The sequence below is a fragment of the Hippocampus zosterae genome, chromosome 2, assembly GCF_025434085.1.
Source record: "Hippocampus zosterae strain Florida chromosome 2, ASM2543408v3, whole genome shotgun sequence".
Lineage (NCBI taxonomy): Eukaryota > Metazoa > Chordata > Actinopteri > Syngnathiformes > Syngnathidae > Hippocampus > Hippocampus zosterae.
Window position 1 is genome coordinate 19310054 of NC_067452.1, and position 25004 is coordinate 19335057.

At 43.8% G+C, this 25004-nt stretch overlaps 1 protein-coding gene and 1 non-coding gene across 13 annotated transcripts; one reads left to right on the top strand and one right to left on the bottom strand.

Annotated features, from left to right (window-relative positions):
* The first annotated feature begins 102 nt into the window (after window positions 1-102).
* Window positions 103-24639, top strand: LOC127595718 (CLIP-associating protein 1-B-like). 12 transcript variants are annotated; one of them, XM_052057413.1, is made up of 40 exons: window positions 103-704; window positions 1413-1827; window positions 5243-5321; window positions 5417-5520; window positions 5608-5699; window positions 6014-6089; window positions 6351-6448; window positions 6537-6607; window positions 9610-9741; window positions 9818-9894; window positions 9974-10066; window positions 10153-10298; window positions 10423-10558; window positions 10646-10716; window positions 10878-10937; window positions 11845-11922; window positions 12002-12169; window positions 12259-12305; window positions 13712-13909; window positions 14456-14554; window positions 14624-14803; window positions 15130-15234; window positions 15959-16056; window positions 16152-16175; window positions 16446-16678; window positions 17197-17260; window positions 17390-17392; window positions 17487-17650; window positions 17732-17954; window positions 18092-18208; window positions 19252-19395; window positions 19475-19581; window positions 19903-20050; window positions 20127-20310; window positions 20740-20793; window positions 20864-21072; window positions 22084-22212; window positions 22291-22497; window positions 22577-22693; window positions 23140-24639. In XM_052057413.1, the coding sequence occupies exons 2-40, from the start codon at window positions 1618-1620 to the stop codon at window positions 23221-23223; spliced, it is 4629 nt and encodes a 1542-aa protein (XP_051913373.1). In that variant the 5' UTR covers window positions 103-704; window positions 1413-1617; the 3' UTR covers window positions 23224-24639. The 12 variants fall into 12 exon arrangements, with proteins under 12 accessions (XP_051913373.1, XP_051913383.1, XP_051913384.1 ...); XM_052057422.1 differs by having other exon boundaries at window positions 105-704; window positions 18119-18208; XM_052057423.1 differs by lacking the exons at window positions 17390-17392; window positions 18092-18208 and having other exon boundaries at window positions 104-704.
* On the bottom strand, window positions 4167-4294 carry LOC127596902 (U4atac minor spliceosomal RNA). Its single transcript, XR_007961591.1, has one exon. It is a non-coding gene; the product is annotated as a U4atac minor spliceosomal RNA (small nuclear RNA).
* Window positions 24640-25004: the final 365 nt, after the last annotated feature.

Here is a 25004-nt window from a genome sequence, read left to right on the forward strand (position 1 = left end):
GAAAAAGTCCACTTTCTCACTCAATGGCCCATTCACTATTTACCTGGAATGGTCTGGCAATAGCTCTGGGAGGAAAAAGTCCACTTTTCACCCTAAATCGGGTGGGATAAGTGCCCGTCCCTGCCATGACATTGAGCAAGCTATGATCGATCTATCATGTCTCTGAAGTTGAATCTCATTAATGTCACGAGTTAGCTGGAGCCAATCCTAACTAACTTTGGGAGAGACCACCTACACGTATGGCTTGCCAAACACAGGACACATATAGATAACAACAATTCATATTCAACTACTGCACCATTTAGCATTTAGTGAGCTGAACTGTTTTTATTTATGGAAAAAAAAGCCAATATACGCGGAAGTGCGTCCGACGTCAGTGTGAAAGGTCCCTTCCCTCAAATAGGTCCGACAGATGGCCAGCCGACATCGCTGGCCAAATCTTGCCAGCAGATGTCGCCCTTCTGCAGCCTTGCGAGCTTCTTTCCCTACGGCACACGATGCAGGCCAAACTTTTTTTTGCCATGCAAATGCAAATTGTGTTGCTTTTGAATTTCGTTAACTACCAAATAATAAGGATCAAGGAGACATCACAGAGTTCGATTTCTTTCGGGGGGGTTTAATTAGATGATGTGTCGGGCTGCGATTTGAATGAACGGAAGCGGTATCGTTAAGCGGCGTCGCCAGTTCGAATTTTGGTCCATCCGGTGAGTGAGTGAATTTCCAGAGTGTTGCTGTATTCATTTAAAATTCATGTACATCCTACAGCATATTTACGAGACGTGACGGCTCATGCAGTTGACTCGCCTAAAATGTAACTAAGCTCACGCAAGCTTGCGCCACTTAAGCTCCAAGGCTGCTTACAGTGTTTAGCTGCTGTGCTAGCGGGGAAGCTAGTAGCTAAACAAACTGTCCGAGACATCTAACGGCGGCGCAAGTAGTTTACGAAGTTAACCCCGAAAATAATTAATGTATTAACCCCGAAAGTTAGAAACAGTCAAGCGTAGACAAGTGAAGTTTATATATGTGTATATATATAATTTGAAGTATTCACATACAAAGCATATTCATAACACGTTACAAAGCCAAATAAATAAACAAGATTACAGTACATTTACATATTAAATTTTTAAAAACTAAAAGGAGGAATGAAAACAGAAATGGACAAAATACATTTAAAATCTCACACAGACATACAACCGCACACACACATACACACTAAAACAATATATAAAAACACCATTTGATTTATGAAAAACAACTGTGAAATTTATGGATATTCTGAACAGATGTCAATTGTCCATGTATTTATTTTATTGTCAACAATCATCTTTGAAAGAACATATTACTTAAAACATCAACTTACATTTGGTAAATTTACCTAGTTGATGCCGTTTTTTTCTCTGCTCAAGCAGGTTCACACAAGAGAAGTAATTGGACCGTCAAGTGGGGGATTATGGCGCTCACGGGGACTCTGCCAGGAACGCCAGCTGCCTCCTTAAAACCGTAACGGGCTTAAAAACACAACCAAGAGACTTGTCAACTATCAGGCCTTTGTTGGACTGAACGGGGGAAGAGGAGCTTGGTGGAAGTTTGTGTGCGCTCATCTATTCCCCTCCAATGGCTGACGAGGAGGAGGAGGTGATGGCCACAGAGTATTTGCTTGAGCAGGTGATGCTCAAGGACCTGAGCAAGAGGCTACAGGCAGGCCAGGAGATGGTGGAACTTATCCTGCAGGACAAATGTCCACAGCTTGAGCAAGACCAGGGGACCCTGGACAGGATGGTGGAAGCGTTGGCCAGCTCCTGGGTCAACTCCAGTCACTTTAAGGTCAGTTTTTCACACTTGGTGTCATTTGAATTTACTCGCATGCTCACACACACTTCCAGATTCCGCATTTCTTTACGTTTCCCAACCTTTATCGAGCAATGGCACTTATTTGAAATGAGCAATATCTCATGACTTACACCCCACAAAAATGCCCTAACAAGTGGATGCTCTGCAGAATTGTATCCCTTGTGCCTTGTAGCGCGAGAGTATTTCATTGATCAGCCTGTCATTGTACATGGCTGGCAAGAAAGATCCATTATTTGTAGTGAGTAAATAATCCTTTTCAGATCAGTAAAGTAAAATAGGATCATCCGCTGTGGCACACTTGTTTGGAATCACTGATCTATAATATTCACGAATAGAACGATGAACCACAAGTCACACACTGAGGCTCTGAATTTGGGCTAATGGTGGTGATAAATTAAGCTCACAACCACCAGAGCCTTGTCCCATTTCCAGCTCCACACAAGCAAAATTAGGAACTCATCGCATGCACGTGTGTTTATCTAGTTCTGATAGCTGTTAAGAACTTCTTACACTTTCTAAGACGTGTCAGAGTGCTTAGTTCCATCATTCTTGCATGCTAAGGGTGTGGAAAATAATCGATATTAATCGATACATCGTTGCGCACGTGCGCGATGCGAGTGCATCGGCTCATTCACTGGGTACGACGCGATTGACGGGTGAAATTGAGATTCATCACGATGCATTGGTGGGTATCGGTAAAATCCGATTCAAGCACCGTTTTATTCATGTTAAACGTCACCTATCTGCCCTTTCCTAGGCGCAATGAATGCTGCACCATCATTACTTTGCGTTTTGTGTTGAATACGGACGGAAGCCGTGAGTGTACATACAGTCCAGTACACTACTCGCGAAACACTATGGAAGTTCGCGCAAGCAGCAGCGAGGAAACTACTTTATTTAATGCACCCGCAACATTCAAATTCAAATTATGTTTGGAAATACTACGGCTTCGAAAAGAAAGATGGAAAGCTTGATAAAACCTCGGTAATTTGCAAAGAATGTCGCACTACGAAGCCATACAACGGCAGCGCCACAAATATGCAGACCACTTAAAACGATGGCACACCGGAGAAACTTGGCAAACCAGGTCAGGATCAGAAAAAAAATCGCCTCTTATTTTGGGGGTCCCCTTGCAGCTCACTGTGACCGCGCAAGGAAAAACTATATATGGATGACTCTTTTGGACATTTCATTTTGACACTCATTGAGAGTGGTCTGTGTACGCTACAATACACACAGCAGCTTTGAGGCTGTGACTGCCACATTGTTTCAATTGTATTTTTTTCTGTCCTATGGAGATGGATATTTCATATAAGACACTCAGTGAGTAGTCTGTTTGTGTTTACACTACAGCAACAGCTGTGAGTCTCAGGTGCCAAATTGTTTACGTTTTCTTTGCACAAAACCCAATTGTGAAAGGCCTTAAATAAGTTGCTTTACACGTTCTACTGTTTATAAGGAATAAAGTGGTCTACTTTTTGCAATACCATACTGAATTCCATCTTTTTTAAAACTTATTTTCTTTGCGTATTTGCATCATGTTTAATTGCACACACAATATCACAACAAATTGCACTGTATCGTATCGGATTGATTTGAACTAAATGTGTATCGCATCGCATCACATCGTGAAGACGGTGAAACGTATCGCATCGTGTCGCCAGAAAATTCCATGTATCGTTTAAGTATCGCATCGCTGGTAGTGCATCGAATTGTCCTCAGTGCTGAGATTCACATCCCTATTGCATGCCTTGTCACACTTTTCACACTTCTTAGAAAGTGTCTCTCCCTTTCCTTCGTTCCCATAGAATCAACACAGTTGCAAGTTACATTTTTTTTTCATAATGGTCACTACAGGCAAGCTAATTTTATTTATATATTTATACAGAATGCAAATCCAAAGTGCTTCACAGGGGCAAAAGAATTAACAGATTCAATAAAAAACAAATCAAGACACTCCTATCATAAAGTGGTATCTGACAAGTGAATGCAAATTAAAATTTGCAAACTGAATTTAAAATGCTGAACTGTGATCAACGTTTTTAAACAGGATTTAAATGTGGCGACAGCCAAGTTCAGGGAGTTTGTTCCACATTTGAGGAGCATGGAAACACAATCGCGCTTCATTTTGTTTCAGTGTGTTTCTGCAAAGATTGCGCTCAACTAACCCGTGGTTTTGGATGGTCTTTAGACTTTAACGAGTTGTTCAAAGATCTACAGTGCCCTCACAGTTTCGTTCATCGTGTCCTTAGCTGAACGTAGCACATCGTTGATAATTTGTTGTTGTCATTTTTGTGTATATTCGGAGAAAGAGTTCCAAAAATTGCACCAGTTACCGAGTTCAAGACTCGGGTGGTGCGAATGTGTTGTTATGGTGTCAGCAGGGACGCTCTCGCTATACGCTCATTGAACATCCCAGTCACCCCATGACGAGGATGGATGTGTGCTCAGTGGCAGTGCAGGAAACTAATGCAATGTGGATAGAGAAGTGACTCACGGTTTTGTAGGACGTCAAGTTCAGCCTTTTTTTTTCTTTACTAGACTTTTTTGCTTGCAAGCCCAACGACGAGCAATGATGTTGTGCTTTTAAGAAAGAAAAAAAAAACAATTTTTGTGCTTTCCTCCGGTACAAAACTCCAGGTTTTAAAAAATTACCCACAATGCTGTGCAGGTTTCATCTGCTTTGTTCTTCCGCCCTCTAGTGGTAGTACAGTCGGTTCATTTTATGCAATGGGATTACGATGTCAAAAAGTTAAAAAAAAAGACTGAACACGAGAATAATATACAATAAAATAGTTGAAAATAGCTGTACAAACAAAGATATGTTAAAAATATAGTGAATTTTCCCTATAGATGGATAATGTAATAATAACCAAAGTGGACAAAAGTTCATAATGTCTATCTTTTCAGGTTATATGTAGCATGCAAGAAGTTTTGTTCAATGTTTTACAACACCACCAATAATAATGATAATAATAATAAAACTAATAATAATAATGTAATTGTTAATCACCATTGTTATTATGGGCACTAGGTGGAATAGTCGTTCCTGAGATCTTTTTTTGGAGTTTGCATGGTCTCCTCGTGCTTCCTTCCTTCCTCCTAAATCCCCAAAACAATCTCGGAAGGACTCAAAATTGTCCAATGGTGTTTTATGAATGTGAATAATCGTTTTTCTATACCTGCGATTGAGTGGTGACCAGTCGAGGGTGGACTGTGATGTATACCTCGACCAATTAATTGTCTGACCGATTATGGCCCTTCAAACATCGGCCAAAATAATCGGATAAACGGTAGATATTTTTTACCTTTATGTAGTCTAACCATTTACAGCAGTTGTACACACTCTAATTGTTTGATTTGATTTTTTTCAATTTGTGTGTTTTAGGTGGTGCTGTTGGGGATGGACCTTCTGTCCGCATTAGTTAGCAGACTGCAGGAAAAATTCAGGACGCAGGTTGGAACAGGTGAGCCTTTTGACAGTGAAGCTTAAGGCTTCTTTTACATTTTACGTTTTAGATTTCAAAATACAAATCCCGGGGGAATATTTTTCTTTTTTCAGTTCTTCCTAGTTTAATCGATCGTCTGGGAGACGCCAAGGATCAAGTGCGCGACCAGGACCAAGCACTTCTACTTAAGATCATGGACCAGGCTGCCAACCCACAGGTGAGAAAAAAAACATTTGCGTGCACATAGTACAATGTCAACTGTGATTCTATTGCAAGATGAACTCATTTATTTCTGCCTGATCAGTATGTTTGGGAGCGCATGATGGGAGGCTTCAAACATAAGAACAACCGCACGCGAGAAGGACTCTGCCTTTGTCTCATCTCGACCTTAAATGTGTAAGCTCACATCATGATGCACTTGAAAGAAATCATTTGTGAACAAAGATGTTCTCGCTATCCTAACCGTTTCTGATTAATTCAGTTTACAAAATTACACAATTTGAAAAATCGGTTCCAAATTCAATGGCGTTAAAAAAAGTTTTAATTCTATCAGTAATGTTAATGCTTCTATTTTTATATTGCATTTGTATTGTTATACCTTTTACCATTGGATTACGTGGGTGCCTGAGTCAACATTTAAAATTAAATTAAATAAAAAAAGATCAATGCCTTTCATTTCTCTTGTATCAAATGTATACGGTCATTTTCAGGTTTGGCTCGCAGAGCCTGACTCTCAGCAAAATAGTTCCTCACATTTGTAACCTCCTGGGAGATCCCACAAGTCAGGTACCACATTCCGTTCCTCTGAAAGCATTACATCTGTGATTTATTGTCCTCTAAAAAAGTTATTTTATTTATTGCAGATTCTTATTATTTATATTATATAAACCTGCCCTGTTTGGCTACTCTGTATGTTTCCTTTCCTGAAGAGTTTTTCTGTGCAACGGGGGAAGTTTATTGCAGATTAGCAGAAGCTTCCCATTGCTCTCATCAACAAAGCAGTGTGACATCATTTTGTGAATAATAATTTGTGAAATTATTTGGAAGGTGCGTGATGGTGCCATGAGCTGTCTGGTTGAGATCTACCGCCACGTCGGTGAGCGAGTACGGATTGACCTTGGAAAGAAGGGCCTACCTCAGTCAAGGTGCGTTGAGCTACGTACACCAAAGACCAATAATTCACTCAGTGGATTCACACGTTGGCCAGTTAACATGTACATCACCTTTTTCTAGGTTGAATGTCATCTTCAGTAAATTTGATGAGGTCCAGAGGTCGGGGAACATGGTCCTGTCACCTGTGACAGGTAGGATTAAATAATCATTTTGTTTGTTTGTTTGTTTGTTTTTTTGCTCGTTGGGTCTGATAACGTGTCATCGTGCTGTTGTTGTTGTTGTTGTCGACCCCACCCGTGCCCCGACATTGGGGGACCGGGCCCTCACTCCGTCTCCCGGATCCCCAGACCCCCCTCCGCCGCCCAGGGAGCGGAACAAACAGCCAAACAGGGCAGGTTTATAATCCTCCAAACTCCTTGTCATCGTGCTCCTCATGTTATTCATCCTCTTGATTCCGTTGCAACGCAGTGTAGTTTTTTGAGTACAATTTGTTCATTTGAAGTTCCGTTTTAGAAATGTGAACCGACATTTACAGGTTGGGTTTAATTCACCACATAGTCTACACCCATGACAGTGTTTCCATGTTGTAGTGAAGTCAGCAGCATTGTTTGTTCTCTCCATTTTGTCACACTTCTGTGTGAAGTACCATTTTTTTCCTCTAAATTACAACGCTAGCTTCTGGCTCGTTGGTGCTTCAAGCCAATAATTGCTATCACGCCAGCATGTTCAGGGACACCTCACTGGTCTTAAATGTGCATTGTTAATCTATTCGTCTATTACTTTTGTCATTCTTTGATTATTTCACTTTTGCTGTGCGTATTTTGCTCAGTCTTTTTTTATTTTGAGCTGTATTTGATACTGAAATTACTTAATTGCAATGGCTCAATACAAATATGCCCTGTGACGCTTTTAGCGATAGCTGTGTTGGGGTAGGTAGTAAGGGGCTGGGCATTCACACTTACATTTGGAGTTGTGAACAGTGTTGTTTATATTTGAGTTTATTTTCATTTCACGGGAAAACATAAAGTGGACATGTGTGCTGGCCTTAATAATTCAACTATGGAGATGATGGATTTTGTGACACACGTCGGTGACATGAGAAAACTTTTAAATCAGGGGTGCCCAAACTTTTTGGACCGAAGATTTACTTTTCGATCAACTAACCTCCCAGGATCTGCCCTTACCGGCGCACACACACACACACACACACACACACACACACACACACACACACACACACACACACACACACACACACACACACACACACACACACACACGCACACACGCGCTATGATGAGAAACAGCCTGAAACTGCGCGCACGCGATGCACTTTTGCAGCCTGTTAACTATCGTAGCTCACACTAGATTCCTATTCTTTGCCTGTGCCCTCGGTGAATTGTACAGTGAGAATAATGACGATAAAAGAGCTCTGATCACAAGCTGCAATTGCAGACTGCTGAGCGCTAACAACTTCCAGTGACATAGTCACGCGCCACCATATATTCAAGATTTACCAGCTTTATTTTATTTTTTATTTTTTATTTTTTTGTGAAAATGAGACTGATTGGATGATTAGGGTGCAGCGTACATTAACACAAAAAATATAGTACAAACATGTATAAAGATACACAAATGTTTTTTTGTTTTTTTTCTCCTCGACACTCCTGGGATATACTTGGGACCTGTCTTAGATCTACCAGTAGATCAGGATCGACGTAATGGGCACCCCTGTTTTAAATGATGTGCCTGTGAAATGATGGCACTGAAGAGCGACGTCTCTTCTGTTGTTCTCATGATTTGTCGATAGGGCCACATGGAGGTGCTAAGATGAAGAGAGAAATGATAATTGAGGACTGAGGAGGTGGCAAAAAAAGAAATGACATTTAGCCAACATTTTTGGCCAAACCATGTTGGCGATGATGCTCCTTACTACTTGTTTAGTGGTGGGGGTTCAACAGGAAAGAGTGACTTGTTGCTATTTGCTAACTGTTGAAACAGCTTGGTGACAGCCCCCCTTGCTGGCTCTCTGTGTGAAATTGAGGGCGTTGGTGTTTACCCTCTTTCACGAGAGAGAGACAGAGAGAGTGAGAGAGAGAGAGAGAGAGAGAGAGAGACACACACTGTAACACTTCTGGGATTTTATTTTCTTTGTCACCACAATAGCATTTTGCAGTGTATGATGAGAGCTGCTTGATGGCTTGCTCTTCTGACACACTCTCTCTCTCTCTCCATCCTCCTCCTTCTTGCCTGAGGTTCAAACACAATGGCTGTCCCTCATTTCGGCTCCACCCACAAGTGATTCTAGCATTCATGCAGCTCCCATTGTCCCCACCCACACTTCCTGCTCTCTCCATCCTGATGGTGCTGGTGCTGTGTGTGTTTGCTGAAGTCGGCAAGAGGGCAGCGTGTGGTCTGCTCTTTTACCTCAATATGAGAGGGGGGAGCATGCTAGCTGGTTGACTCCAGTTCCCACCCAGAGATGAGAGGATCACGGAGGACTGCCAGACCACCTGACTGTCGGCATGCTGAGGAAATTGGTCTGCAGGCGGATCTGTTCCTGTGAGCTCTTCCTCTTGATTCAGGGCGGGAGCCAACAGAGGCACATTTTCAATGATGGAGAGTGGAGGGTGTGATAGACTAGAAAGGGTGAACGCATAGGAAGCCTCACAGCCTGGCTCTTATAGATAAAGTACTGTGGTTGATTTTTCTTTCACATTATGTACTGTATTGTGTGGCTTCACACACCAGGGGAGGAGCCTCCCCCACTTGTGCTCTGACTGACATTACAAGGAGGAATGTAATCACAGCAGCGGTGTGCTTGTGTGTGAACTTTGAACAATGTAAAGATATTTGTTGCATGCGGGGCGGGGTTCCATGCTGAAGATCACATGGGGATGTCCAGACGCAACAAAAATAGCTTGTCTTTGCTGACTTTTGTTGCCTTTTTTAGTCCGTCCTCCAAAAGTGTTGATGTCATCACAGTCAGACTAGAGTGATTGTCGTGATGCGGGCGTGTTGTGTTGTAGCTGCAAGAATGTGTTTGTCCTCTGCCATGTGCCCGTTTTTAATTTGAAATGAATGCAGATATGGCAGCGCGCCTGCCCACGCCGTAGTTCTGTCTCTCAGCTCACTGATCCCCTGTTGTTTCCCCATTTGACTTTTCAAAACCCCCCCCACCCCCCCGCCCCAGATAAAAACTCAGAGGATGGCGATTCAGTGGATGGTGGCTGCTCTTCATCCTCATCCAAAGCAGAGTTGTTGGTTGGGAGGAAGACTGTTGTGGGTTCATTCCGACGCCCCGTCTCCAGCGCCAAGTCAGCAGGTCAGAGCCATCAAGCCAGCCACTGAGACAAAAATCTTTAAGGTTACCGTGTCAACTGTCATTTTGTGGTCCGCAGGGAGAGATGGGTCCGCTGCCGGCGCGGTGGATGAGGGTGACTTCTTGCAGGCCTTCGAGGATGTTCCCACTATGCAGGTTCATTCATTTGAGTCGAGACTCACTGTGGCTGTCTGTTACATGGTCAGCTGACCTCATGTCCTTCTTCCTCCATCAGATCTACTCCAACAGGGAGGTGGAGGAGGCCATGGCCAAGATTCGTGACGTTCTCTCAGATGACAAACGTGACTGGGAACTCCGAGTTGCAGCGGTAAGATGTCATCTCTGGAATTGATGTCACTGACTGTCCTTTGGCTGTGCTTCATTGCCTTGTCCTTGCTAACTGGGCCCTTTCAGCTGAAGAAGGTGCGCTCGCTGCTGTTGGCTGGAGCGGCAGAGTTTGACGGCTTCCTGCAGCAGCTGCGGCTCCTGGAGTCAGCATTCAGATTGTCAGCCAAAGACCTGCGTTCTCAGGTGGTTCGGGAAGCCTGTATCACTCTGGGGTAAGGCCAGTCTCTGTATTGGTCACGTACTTGACAAAAATGTCACCATGTCACATCTTCAGACAAGTCAAAGTTGTTTATGTTGTTGTTGAATGACATGTTTGATTGGATCTGTCATCTGCAGACACCTGTCTTCAGTGCTCGGAACCCGTTTTGATCATGCCGCGGAGGCAGTCATGCCGAGCCTCCTGAACCTGGTCCCCAATAGTGCCAAAGTCATGGCCACCTCCGGTGTGGCTGCCATCCGCCTCATCCTACGAGTACGTCACCACTTGTTGACAATGTCATTGTTTTTCTCAGAATGAGTGCACCAATGCACCGTGTATGTGTCTGTGTGCGTTTTGCAGCATACACACTACCCGCGCTTGATCCCGATCATCACCAGCAACTGCATTTCTAAGTCTGTGGCTGTCAGAAGGTTAGCAATAACTATGACTGACTTTTTTATCGGACCTATTCGGGTGAGAAAGGCTGTCTTTGTCAATTTTAACGTTTTTTTTATATATTATTTTTTAAATGACAGAATAGAATCAATTGTACCGAAAAATTTTTCAATGTTTGTTGCTCCGTGACCTACAGGCGATGCTACGAGTTCTTGGACCTGCAACTGAAGGAGTGGCACACCAACTCCCTGGAAAGGTCAGAAAACATGGCAAATGCCTGATGAGAAAAGAGCGCAGATGATGTGAAGCTGGCTTAGTGGTCGAAATGCCGGAGTAACAATTAATGGGAGACTAATTGATTCTCAAATTATATTCTGTATATAACTATATTGATAGTTGATTAATCATTTATACTCCTGTTTAAGTTATCAATCATACAGCCAACTATCCAAATCTTTGGAATGTCAGCCTGTCAAGAGTAAATATTCAGACTTCTGTTGTTTCACATTAAAGCAGTCTGATTGTCTTTAAGAAAAATCTGACATTTGCAAAACATCTGCTTTTACTGTACGATGGTGAAACATTTGTGCCCATTTGCTCACATGTTACGGACTAAACCAGAAACTGAATCATAATCACTTTGATCGCAAGTCTTCTGTTAACTTGAATTCGTGTCCTGTTTTTTAATAAAGGAATGGCAATTTTAATATTTCCTAATATATTTTTTGGGGGGCGGGGCGGGGGGTACATTTAGTGAAGAATAAGAAATCTACAGACTAATCCAGTCTTAATAATCATTAGTTACATTCCTGCAGTAATACCAGCTGTAGAACAAGCAGTAGGACTGACAATTCTACCCGGTGAAAATGGTGACATTGGCTGGGGATTATTCTATCAAGGTAACATGACACGAGCATGGCAGGCTTCATGGGGTGATGGTGGGGGAGGGTAGCTGCCTCTGTAAAAGACACATTGTGTTTCTGCATGGCTGCTGCCATCACTGCCGCTAAGGGAAACACGAGCTAGCTAAACCTAGATACCAGGGGAGCTCTCGGGTTATCAAGTCCGTGTGTGTGTCTGTGTGTGTGTGTGTGTGAGAGAGAGAGAGAGAGAGAGAAATAGACACATTGACACAGTTAATGTCTTAATATGCTCCCTGGCAGGCATGTAGCTGTTTTAATGGAAACTATAAAGAAAGGCATTCATGATGCAGATGCTGAGGTGCGGTCTGTGACCAGGAAGTAAGTGTGGAAAGCTGCTTGTTGTCTTCGACAATGTTGAACGGGAGTCCCAATATGAGAATCGGTGGTGTCCCCGCAGGTGTTACTGGAACTTCCACAGCCACTTCAGTCAGGAGGCGGAGCAGCTGTTCCAGTGCTTGGAGTCGTCCTATCAAAAAGCTCTCCAGGCTCACCTGCGAAGCGGGGATACCTTGATGTCACTTCCGCCATCTGATCATTCATCGTCCTCTTCACAGGAGAGCTTGAAGTAAGACGCTTGAAAGTTCAATTCAATGCAACACTTTCCTTTTGTCCCATTCCACAATGTTCATTTTCCTTTGCTGTTGCTGTTTACAGTCGAACTTTGTCGACAAGAGGCACCACTGGAAGAAGCGTGACCATATGTAAGAACACATACATTTGTTGTTGTTTGTTGTTTTACAAACTAGTTTACCGGTACTTCAAATTGCTAGCTACAGAGACTGAGCCATGCAAAAGTCTTCATGTTTCCTTAAAACGGCTTGAGGATCAGGTCAACGCGTGATGTCAGAGTCGAAAGGTTTTGCAAACGGTGCTGGACAGCTTGAGTTTAGGGGGCAGCCTGATTATATCAGCCCTCTCAGTGAGAACTGTAACCATTTAAATATTTAATTGGATCTTCTCCTCGTTATAATTGTCCAAAGCCTGTTAGTTGTTGATTTGAGTAACAAATCAATGAAAGAAAAAAACTTTTAAAGTGGTGGAAAATCATTAAATAAATGTCTAAAGTTTAATTTGGTTGCCAAAACTTGCTTTTGAATAGGTCGATTCACTCTCATTTATTTTTCTATGGCAAATGGAATTTTTCATCTTCAGAAATCCTCCTCAAGACACCGTCAAGATAGTCGATGACCAGCTTTTGTTGGTTGTGGTTGGCAAACTTTGCTTTGTGTTTAGTTTTGTAGTACTGGCATGGATTAAAGTCACCATCACTTTGCAAAGATTAGTTTACACAATCCTCCTTGAAACACCAACTTACTTGATTATATCAAACCCACATAAATTGCATTTACCTTGACCAGAACTTTTCTTTGATCGTTTCAAAGTAAATACAGTCTTGCTTGAAAACCCACTCATAAGTAAGTCATGGTTGTTAAAGCATGTCCCTTAGTGGCTACATCATGGCGCACCACCCAATAAAAGATTTCGAAAAAGGAGTCTTGAAGTACTGATGATTTTGTCTCAATTTACCCATAAATGGACGCAGTCACTGTGAAATCTGGGCTGGTGTTGTGTCGTGTTATTTTTGTTATTTTGACTTCACAATGGCGCAGCGAGAGTGGCTGCCTTTCCAGCAGCTCCTATATTTTGTTGTTCTACTTCTTCCTTTCATAACTTTGCTGCTGTGAATTGGGAATTTCTCCATTGCAAGACTAATAAAGGTTTTCGTATTAATTGAGCACAAAGCTGAGATACTCACAGGAGGCGGCCATCATTTATTCTGTAGTGTGAAGGAGTGCAGGTGGATACACCTTCTGCCATCTCTTGCAAGATAATGTCATTATTCTGCCCATCTCTGTCTGTGTCTGGCATAGAAAGATGGGCAAAAAACATTTTCAGACAAATTAAGGCAAATAAGGGATTTTCCCTCTGCACCTCGAGATGATCCTGTCAGTGTGCCGTGACATTGTGGTTGAGAATCACTGCATTAATGAATATGTTTTTTCATGGATATGAATCCGTTAAGTGGTTCAAAATATACAATTTGCATCTTTTGCAGCCCACATAAAGTAGTTTGGCATTTTTTTCTTTCCCGATAACCTTTTCTTAGACAAAGCGGCCCAAACCTCCAGACCCCCCACTGGCACCTCCTCTCCCGGCACCCTTCAGCGTTCTTGCAGCGACGTGGATGTAAATGCGGCAGCCACCGCCCGCACTCGGATGCCCACCGTGGCCTCGGCAGTGCAAACTTCGACTTCGTCCTTTAGCTCCGCCTCGGCTCTGCCTCCTGGATCGTATGCTTCACTCGGTGAGTGGCACCACGTGTTTATGATCTAATAAGGTGACGCAAATGAATCCCAGCCGCTCTTCCAGTCTGCCTGCCGAGTCATGACCTTTAACCTCTTGCGTCTCTCCTGGAATCTCTTAACGGTCAGGCGGCTTTTGGTGTGTTAAAGCAGATGGTAAAATATATGCGTCTGGAGGGTGATGCTCGTCCATCTGTCTCCCCCACGGTGTCTTTTACCCTCATCAGTACAGTGAAGGTGTCAGTAGTCACCAGTGTGTGATGCGTACACACACTTTAGGATGAGATTTTTCATATTGTTTGTGCACGACACCAATGTTGATATGTACGCATTCGTTGCAGGGGCCATCACATGTACCATACATTGCACAGATGACCTTCAATCTGTACAGTGTTTGTCCTCCAGGAGAGAAATGATGAGATTATTTGAGAAAGTTTAGCAGCTTGGCTTTCAAGCTTCCGATTATGTGTACAGAAAATAGCAGAGTGTGGCAAGGAAAAAAAATCAGTTTTCCAGGTCTCAATATTCTTCTCTTAATGGCTTTCTAGGTCGTGTTCGAACGCAGAGGACGAGCACAGGAAAGCGTCCATCAGTGCCTGACGGTCGGGGCCGCAGCAAAGCAAAGGTCGTCGTTTCGCAGTCTCAACGTAAGGAAGCTTGAATGAGACAACCACACTGTTCGCTTGTCTTTTATCGGAACTTTGTGTGCGTTTCAGCCAGTAGCAGGTCAGGTTCCCCGGGCCGAATGCTTGGCTCTCCCCACGGCAGGATGATCAGGTTACCTGTGGGCAATGCCACCACTGCCGCCAGCAGCAGTCTGAGCAACAGTCGGCGCCCGCGAGGCCACCGCAGCCAGGGCTGTAGCCGAGAAACCAGCCCCACCAGATCAGGCCCCGGTAAGGACTGCTGACCAACAGGACCCTCTGGAAATGGAGTCTGTTATCTCAGTCCAAAATCCATAATCCACGAAAATTCCTTGGACTCTTTGACTCATCAGATGCTAGTGTAGTTCGATTGTTTCTTGTTAAGGGCAATAGACATGCAGAAACTTGAACACAATGTTGTTGTTTCTTTCCCTCCAGTTACCGGTAACCCTCTCTTTCTTGTCTTGCATGACTAATGCTCCTGCATAGCTGATCCTGCTAAGAGCTGAAGCTTGCGGCTAAACTATTGCCCCGCGCTGCTGTCTGTCTGTCCGTCTGTCTGTTTTTCACCACTCCAGCACGGAGCCGCATCCCCCGACCCAGTATGAGTCAGGGCTGCAGCCGCGAAACCAGTCGCGAGAGCAGCCGTGACACCAGTCCCTCCAGGGGTTTCTCCCCCCTGGGTGAGTATGGTATCAAGGCCCTCACAGTGGTGACCCAGGCCATCGGCTTGACTTGAAGTCATCAACAAATCAAATATTCACGTTCTTCCGACTCTTTCCGGAACACCCTCTTGTTTTTCCCCTGTTGATTTCTTTCCTGCATTCTCTGGTTCTGATCTCATCTTCTGCTTCAGTGTGTGCAATATTGAAACGACGACAAATTGTTTCAAAAAATCAAAAGAAAAGGGTCAGATAATTGTCGGCTAACCATGGTGATAATCCCCAATCCTCACTTGAGATTTGTTGGCACTGCGGGACCCCAGCGCCTTGTCGCATGTCATCTCTGCCAGCCGGATGCACTTCCTGTACATGCCATTTGGTTTATTCCAACTGGCTGATTTATTCCATCAAGGATGACTTGTTAATTAGAACACAATATCATTTGGTTTGCTGGTGTACCGGTAAATAGCAACATCGCCCTTGATGCAGGACTTCTCACCTTGAATGTCATCATATTTGTTCAGTTTCACATTTACTTGTAAAAGATGCAATGAAAGAGCCAACTGCCTGAAAACCTTTTGCATTCATTCACATGATTAATCAGCATGTTTAATTGATTGAACATGAGTCCAATGAAAAAAAAAAAGTTGAAACCAGTGATGCTCTGAAAGACAAATTTGTCCTCATGAACTGTGTCGGCATGCCCTGGCTTGCACTTAGTGACATTTTACTTTCTCTGTGTCAGACCGTCTGTCTCACCAGGCTCGAATTTCGGCCTCCGTCAATGCCATGAGGATCCTCAACACAGGCACTGAGGTGGAGGCGGCTGTTGCTGATGCTCTGGTGAGAAGGAGGCGCAAAAATGTCCTGCATCCTGAAATTGATGTGTTGTAAATCATAGCATTTATTTTCTTCCTCCTGGACTTTGCACATTTCAGCTCTTAGGAGACTCGAGGAGTAAGGTACTGATGCTGATGTGTTTTGTGCCAGCATGAGCATGAAATGTTATCATCGATCATATCATATTTATCATATTATATACATGTGAGTGACTGACTTAATGTTTTTACACACAGTCGTCATCTGATGGTGTATGATGATTAAGCATGTTTACTTTTGATGCTAACATCTTATCATAATCCTATTGCCGCCAATATGTCTTGATTCAACGCATGTTGCCGTGAGAGTAGTAAGACGACGTCGGTACCAAACTGCGACTCTTCTTTCTCCAGCAGCGTTCGGTGCGGCGGCACTTTGAATCGCCGGGTATGTTCTCTGATGATGACGCAAACAGCGATGCCTCTAGTGCCTGTTCGGAACGCTCGCACAGCTCGCGCAATGGCGCTGTGCGGCACACGGAGGATGTGGCTGAAATTCTCAACCACTGTGCCAGCACCAACTGGTCAGAGAGAAAGGAGGGGCTGCTGGGGCTGCAGAACGTGCTGAGGAGCCACAGAATGCTTAGGTTAGTATCATCATCTGTCTCCTGAGCACACCTTCAAACCACTTTATGCCAGTGTTTTCCAACCTTTCGTGAACCGAGGCTTTGATCTATTGATTCTTTTTATTTCCGAAAAATCTCATCGCACACCACCCAAAAATGTCATTAAAAGTATAAATACTGAAAAAGTGATGATCTTGTCAAAATTTAGTCACAAATACTTACTCGGGGTAAAATCGGGCCGTGTTTAATTGAAGGCAATGCTGTTATTCTGTTATATGAATCGTAACAGTTGATGGACGATATCATGCAAGTTCCTACTGCCATCTAGTTGAAGAGCATTTCGTTGTTCTGCTAGTCGCTGTACATTGCTGGCATTGATGGATGACCAAAGACATACCGTTTTGTCATAAATAAATCATTCTTGGAGCATCTGAGTGAAATTGGATCATTTCCCGTTGCAACCCTGACCATCTCACGGCACATTAACGAGTTAGTATTTTATACGATGCAACCCAAACCTGTTTCTGTTTGTGTCTCAGCCGCGTAGAGTTGAAGAGACTCTGTGAGATCTTCACCAGGATGTTTGCAGATCCCCACAGCAAGGTAACACACATTCAACACAGCCTCCATGCCAATGACGGTAGCATCACGTTTAACAACTAAATGAAGGGCAACTAACTGTCATTTTATGTTGCACGGCTCCTCGCTTGTGTGGACTCTAACACACACCAGAGAGTAAGTGTTTGCTGGTCTTCACCAAACAGTCACTGTCAGTGACTGCACGCATGATGTCAAATGCTGCTCTTGTCTTGTAACATGTTGCTCTCAGGTCTTCAGCATGTTCCTGGAGACTCTGGTGGACTTCATAGTTCTGCACCGGGAAGACCTGCTCGACTGGCTTTTCAAGCTCCTCACCCAGCTGCTGAAGAAAATGGGTGCTGACCTCCTGGGCTCCGTCCAGGCCAAAGTTCAAAAGGCGCTGGACGTCACTTGGTGTGGATAGACACTTGGGTTTGGAATATCTGGATGTAATACGTTGGTGCAGCTGGATGAAACGCCATCTGTTGTCTCCAGTGATTCGTTCCCATACGAACAGCAGTTCAACATCCTGATGCGCTTCATCGTGGACCAGACGCAGACGCCCAACCTGAAGGTGAAGGTGGCCATTCTGCGTTACATCGAGGCGCTAGCGCGGCGGATGGACCCTGCCGACTTTGTCAACACCAGCGAGACACGCTTGGCTGTCTCACGCATCATCACGTGGACCTCTGAACCCAAAAGCTCTGATGTCCGCAAGGTAGGCCTTTTTCAATGTCATCTTTCGTTTTTGTCACATTTTCTGTTGTCACTTCTGCATTCTCCATATTGTCCATATATGTTTTGGTTTGATGCTTTTCTTTTGGTTTTCACATCTTGATTTGTTTCCGCAATCAGCCTTTTTTTCATTCACCAAACTCCCAGACCCTTCATAACTGGGAAGATTTGTCAGGTCGCGCCAGCACTGTGGCCTCTCTACCTGGAGAGGGCAACCTGGAGGAGAGTTGCAAGCAGGTAGAATTATCAAGCAAATAGCCGTGACATGTTTACAACTGTAGCTCTGCTCCTAGTTAGGGTTGCAAAAGTTTCTGATTAATGGGAAAATTTTAATGGGAATTTTATTCAAGTATAAATATCAACGTGTTGTGTCAAGTTGACTTCTATCGCTCTTAATTCCAAAAGAGGGCCATCACAGATGCATAGTTCACCAAAACCAACATCTTCTGGTTTCGATCTCCGATCTGGGCAAGGAAGAACACAGAGAAATCCCTTTTAGGGGGATCCAAGAAGCAACCTTAAAAAGGAATCACAGATACTCACGGGTATTCCCCCTTCCAGGCTAATCAGGCTGGAATGGATGCCGAGTGGGCAAGAATCATAACATAAGACGCTGTCCAATGTTACGAGAGCCCATTGAATGTAATGAAGCACTGCAGGTCAGTGGTTCTCCTCGGATCTTGCCTTGTTTACGTTTTCAAATAATCAGTACTACAATATTTCCAGAAAATCACAAAACCGCATCACTGGTGACCTATTTTTAGAACAGGCCGGCGGGTGCTTGGGGCTTACATTGGTGACGTCTGGTTTAGTTTGAAGACATTTTCTATGCGTTTAATGGAGGAAAGTATAGTGCATGTAGGAAGTGTATTCTCAATTGCGATGCAATGCTATTTCTCAATCAACTCCACATAATTTGATTGAGAAATAGCATTGTATCGCTATTCAACTGTTCTTGCATGTAATATGCTTCTTTTAGACTGCATTATGCTCAAATGTGTTTCCCCAAATATATTTAATTTACCTATGAAAATCCAACCTTCTATTCTGTAAATTCTTGGTCAATTCCTTTCCATCCGCATAAATTCATGTTAATTCCCATGAAATGTTTGCAACTTCGAAAATGTTGAGAATTTTTGCAACTCGGCTCCTAGCTCTGTTTCAGCAAATATTTTCATCAACGACTTTGAATTTTGTGTAATTATCCATCACCGAGACCCCACAAGTGGCATAAAATAGTGAGACGGGTATTTTCAACAAATATGTGTACTTGCATGCAGGCGGCCCAGGTGGTGCTCATTGCACTGTTTGAGCTCAACACACCAGAGTTCACCATGCTACTTGGTGCTTTGCCCAAAACCTTCCAAGATGGGACCAGCAAGCTGTTGCACAACCACCTGAGGAGCAGCGGTGGCATCAGCATGGTAACGCACTTCAACGCGCACATGCCAACCCCCACACAAATGCACGCTTCAGCTTTCTTGGAACGTGTGTGTTGCGCAGGCATCTCCCAGTAGCTCGGCGGGTCGAACAACTCCGCGCCACTCCAGCAGTCGCAGTAGCCCACTGACATCTCCCACCGCCTACTCACATGGGGGGCTCTCTCCCAGGTACATTTTTCCCATTGTATATCCTTGTCGGGATTTTATTGCCTCTCACACAAATCTTATTTGGGATTTGGACTTGATCCACACGTGGACAAAATAATTGGAAAGAAAAATCCACAGTGGTCACAGAAATAACCTGAGTGACAAAAGTAAAAACAAATGTAATGAAAATTAACCAACGAGACCAATGAGGCATTGCTTTTGAATTGCAGTTTGACTGAATTATATTTTTTAAAAACTAACTTGAACCATAACTCTAGAAAAGATTGAATGCTCACCCTACATAGCATTACATTATTGTCTTTAAATTTGCACCCTCTGCAGCATGCTGGAGTATGACAGTGAGAACCTGAACTCTGAAGAGATCTACAGCTCTCTGCGAGGCGTCACTGAGGCAATCCAAAACTTCAGCTTCCGTAGCCAAGAAGAGCCGATGGAGCCATACAAGCGAGATGGAGCACGGGAGACCATGGTGACTGGAGCTGACCATTCATGGAGTTCACCTTCACTGATGGCAAGCCCCCCCAATGCTATTCTGTATTTTACAGGTTGAAGGTGGTTCTCCTTCACCCTCTGACCTTAGGCTTTACAGTGATGTGGTGGAGGCCGGGCGAACAGCCCTGGACAACAAGACTTCATTACTGAACACACCTTCGCCACGCTCATTCACGCTGCAGCGTTGCAGAGACTACAACCCGCACAACTATGATGTCATGGAGCTGCGGCTCAATGGTGCGTCACTCATAAGTGTGATAGTGAGAGGCGCTCTTCATCACCGTTTGCTACATATGGTATTTTACATGAGGGAAAAACCTCACGGTACACCACCAATCTCGAATGTCACAAAATACTGTACGTGTACTGAGAATATGATGATCTCATCTCAATATACTCATAAATAACACTAAGTGTGAAAAGTGGGACCATTTAGTTCAACCTATATCTATTCGATAGCATTGCTACAGGTAAATTCCGATCAATTGACCCTTCTGCTCTAGTGGAAGAGTGTTTCGTTGTTCCACGTCGCTATCTTAAATAAATGCACAAGGATACATTATTTGTCGTAAAGAAATAATTTTTGGACCACTTGACAATCTTCTCCATCATTTAGTGGGTCGGAAGTCATTGCTTGACTGATTCATTTTATGATGTCACCTGCAGGACGCCAGCACGAATGTGTGGAAAACAAGATCCAGAACCCCAGAAATGTCCCAGGTAAATGCACATCGTAAACTCATTGCTTGGTCACGTACAGAATTGGGCTGAATTGCATAATTTCTTGGAGGAGTGACCGAGCACCTGGTGGGGGAGCTGCTGAAGGGGTTGTCCCAAGGCCCAGCAGGCGAAAGTGCCACTGAGGAGCGGCCCGCTGAGGAGCGACGAGCCACCCTGCTGGAGCTGCTCAAGGTGGCACGAGAGGATACGCACGTGGTGTGGGACGAGCACTTCAAGACCATGTTGCTGCTTCTCCTGGAGATGCTGGGCGACAAAGACGTAAGAAGTCTGTGATTAGGGTTACCAGATTCCGCCAATTTTTAAATTCAGAAACTTTCCACCGGGATTTTGGGGATTAGATCACCAATAATTAAAAAAACAAAACTAAATCCAAGGTGAACTCTTAAAAGCGAATTTGAATGTAGTTGTTTGATCATAATCATGACAAAAGCAACTGGATTTGAAACAATACAGTGGTCCCTTAAATGCCCTGATTTCACATTTTTGCTGTAAAACGCAGTGTTGAAAACAACACGCAGGGTCCAACACTAAGATGTTTTGGGTGGTGGCCCTTATGGACCCTGCCAGAACCGGACTGGACCTGATTTAATACAATACTTAACAAAATTCTGAATTATATATGCTCCAGCACCCCCCGCGACCCTAGTGAGGATCAAGCGGTTCGGAAGATGAATGAATGAATGTGCTCCAAAATGCTCTTGGGTTGCCGCATTCTATTACTTCACCACTAGACGGCAGTAAACCATCACACTGTTTCTATAAAGTGGTCTAAAATAAAGTGGAGTGGAACCGACAGGTTTCCGTTCAACTCAAGTTTCCGATTTGGAACATTTCTGGCATTCAATGGAGATTTTCTGAAAAGTTCAAGATAAGATAAGATATCCTTTATTTGTCCCACACTGGGGAAATTTACAGCCTCCAGCAGCAAGAATGTAGGTAGAAAGAAGACATAAGAAAAAAAAACAAAAAACACTGTTCAATTAAGTGCAATATAAACACAAAATGGATAAATCGCAGTGCTATTTACAATTGTCTTTCACATCATTTAATTATTATTATTATTATTATTATTATTATTATTATTATTATTGTTATTTTTATTCAGCAGCCTGACAGCAGTCGGTAGGAACGAACGTCGGTATCTCCTTCTTGCAGCGCGGGTGTAACGGTCTCTGGCTGAAGGAGCTTGCACCCCTCTGCAACTGTAGGCATAATGCACGCCCAGTTGAACCTTTATTTTAGGTCCATTTACTTTCGGACTCTCCTCAGTACATGATCCGAGCACTGGCCTTGAGAGTCCTGAAGGAGATCCTGAGAAACCAACCGACTCGCTTCAAGAACTATGCCGAACTCACCATAATGAAGACACTGGAAGCTCATAAAGACTCCCACAAGGAGGTGAGCGCCGTGTGTGGCGGATATGTTGAAATAGCTCCTGATTTGAGTCGAACTAACAATCACATCCACCCGTCGAAGGTGGTGCGTGCGGCAGAGGAGGCTGCTTCCACATTGGCGAGCTCAATCCACCCTGAGCAGTGCATCAAGGTCCTTTGTCCCATTGTGCAGACGGCCGACTATCCAATCAACTTGGCCGCCATCAAAATGCAGACGAGGGCCATCGAACGCGTCACAAAGGAGCCACTGCTTCAGCTGCTGCATGACATCATTCCGGGTTTACTGCAGGTGAAGCAGAAATTCGTCATTGGGTTGCAGGTTTTTGCCCATATTCGTTCCGTCAACTGGGTGTGTTTGGCTGGCGCAGGGCTACGACGACACGGAAAGCGGCGTGAGGAAGGCCAGCGTCTTCTGCCTCGTGGCCGTCTATGCTGTGATTGGCGAGGAGCTCAAGCCCTTCCTGTCTCAGCTCACTGGCAGCAAGGTACTTACGTCCACCGCCGCTGTCAGGCTTTTACAGTCCCGTGTGCCTTCAGATACGAGTTGAATTTGTTCCTTGACCATACTGGTAACTGAATCACTCTAAATGGGTAAAGATGTGTCATGCTGACAATTGGGTCATGTGAAAAATGCTGCCAGAATACAGTTTGCAAAGATTTGTCAATGCTCAAAAGCATGGGATGGCACCGCAGCTCATGTTCGGATGGGGCCTCAGACAGTGGTCGTATCGAATGGACAAACAGCTTCGACCATAAACAGAAAAAGGTGAGGTGGATCAGAATGCAAGCTTCCCCTCCAACCTCCAACTGAGACACAGTTAACAACCAACACAAACTGGGCCACTGCTTGGCTTATATGAAAGAAGGCCGATGGCAGCAAATGAGCGGCTCTCGTTCATGTTCCTAAATATGCCTACGTTTCCTTTGACAGATGAAGCTGCTCAACCTGTACATCAAGAGGGCCCAAACTTCCACCAGCAATAGCAGCAGCTCTTCCGACATCTCTTCCTACTAACCTGCTTTTCACTTTTAACACGTTCACTCTGTCAGCACCATTTTGATACACTTCCTGGCATTTTTATATTTTTTTGCATCCTGCTAATTTACAGCAAAAAGTCAGTGAGCTTTTTTTCATGCTATACAATGGAAGCAGAAGATGAATGGCCACGGGCCGCGCGACAAAGTCCCGAAAAGCAGAAGATGAAAGGCCACGGGCCGCGCGACAAAGTCCCGAAAAGCTGAAACCATCCACTGACTTCCTGGACGCTAGGAGGAAGGCGTGTCTTCTCAAAGCTGATTCGCCACATTGCAGCAGAGGATCACTTGGCTGGCCAATGATTTGAAGCTTAACGGACTTTTGAGACCAACAGTACACATCTTGGTTTAAATGAAGCGAAGCACAATATTTTGAAGGAGATTCATTCTGTTCTTCTGCATATAACTAAACGGGACACTTGACTGTCTTCTAGATTTTCCAGTGAGGAATCTATACGCACATGACATGTCATTTTAATTTTGCTTTCTGGAAGAGAAAATTAGACAACGCACCTAAAAATGTGTTTGTGTTTATCATAAATGACGTCGTTCTATTTCACTATTTAGAATTAGACGATCTCTTGGCGCTCCATACTGATCTTGGTCCTTAACAAAACAGAACAGTCCAGTTCCTGTTGAACCACGAAATTAAGACTACTCTAGATGTTTTCCATATTTCCAAAAATATAAACTCAATGCTCTAAATTCTACTAAAGGCTGAACATATTGCAGACATTCTTTAGATGCTTTTCAAAGATGTTCTAAATGGAACTTTGACTTTGAAAAACGCAAGGTAGACAATCGGCAGCTTTAGTGGAAAAGCTTGCTGATGGTGACAATGACCTTGAGCCAGCCTGTGAAGGTCATTGTGGTACCCATGACCAATCACCTCCTGTAATTCCTCACAAAGATTGTATTCCTGTTTGGCGGAAAAGAAATGTGAAACTGAACCACTCATCCTGAGAATGAAGACCGAAACTGCTGTTTTGAATGATATTTTGGTGTTAATGTTTAGTGAGAAATAGTCCCACGGCAATCGTTTTGTACAAATGTGCCTCCGATATGCCTCTGTCGTCACACCCTTTTAAGAGACGGGCCTCCCCATTTTCCATGGCCTTGTCAGAAGCAGGGCAGTTAAGTTGAATGTTCACTGTTGTCTTATACGCGTGCCTTTAGTTAGACACCTCTTTTACTTCAGTCGAACTAAGACCGTCTTGGAGCAAGTGAATTTGCCAGTGAAGAGAGGTTGTTAGTATGTCGCCGATCAATTCCTTTGAATGCACCTACACGCATGCATCTGCCCGTCACGCAATACTATATTTATATTCCGCAGACTGACTGCAAGTATTTATGTTACATCGCAATTGAGACTTAAATAAACGATCAGACATTGTCACTGTTGTACATTGACTTGTTCTTTTGAAAACAGTCATCAGTGGTTGACGGCTAACTATTGACTCTGTTTCATCAGCAGATGGCGCTCTGAACTCAGTGGTGCACCAAATATTAACGCACATCTAAATCAGGGCATATTACGGTATTGACATTGAAGTTCACGTTAAATGAAACATCAAACTTAGCCACTCCCGTCTTGTTAACTCTAAAACTCCGGAGCGGCATATCGTAACCTGAGGGTTTAGAGTTAGGGCAAACAATTTCGAGCTGATTGAGTGAGGTTGTACGTTGTCGTCCGTAATGCTCAACACTCCTAAAAAAATGAAAGAAAAAGAAACGTTGCTTATCCTTTCCATTTTTCAACAA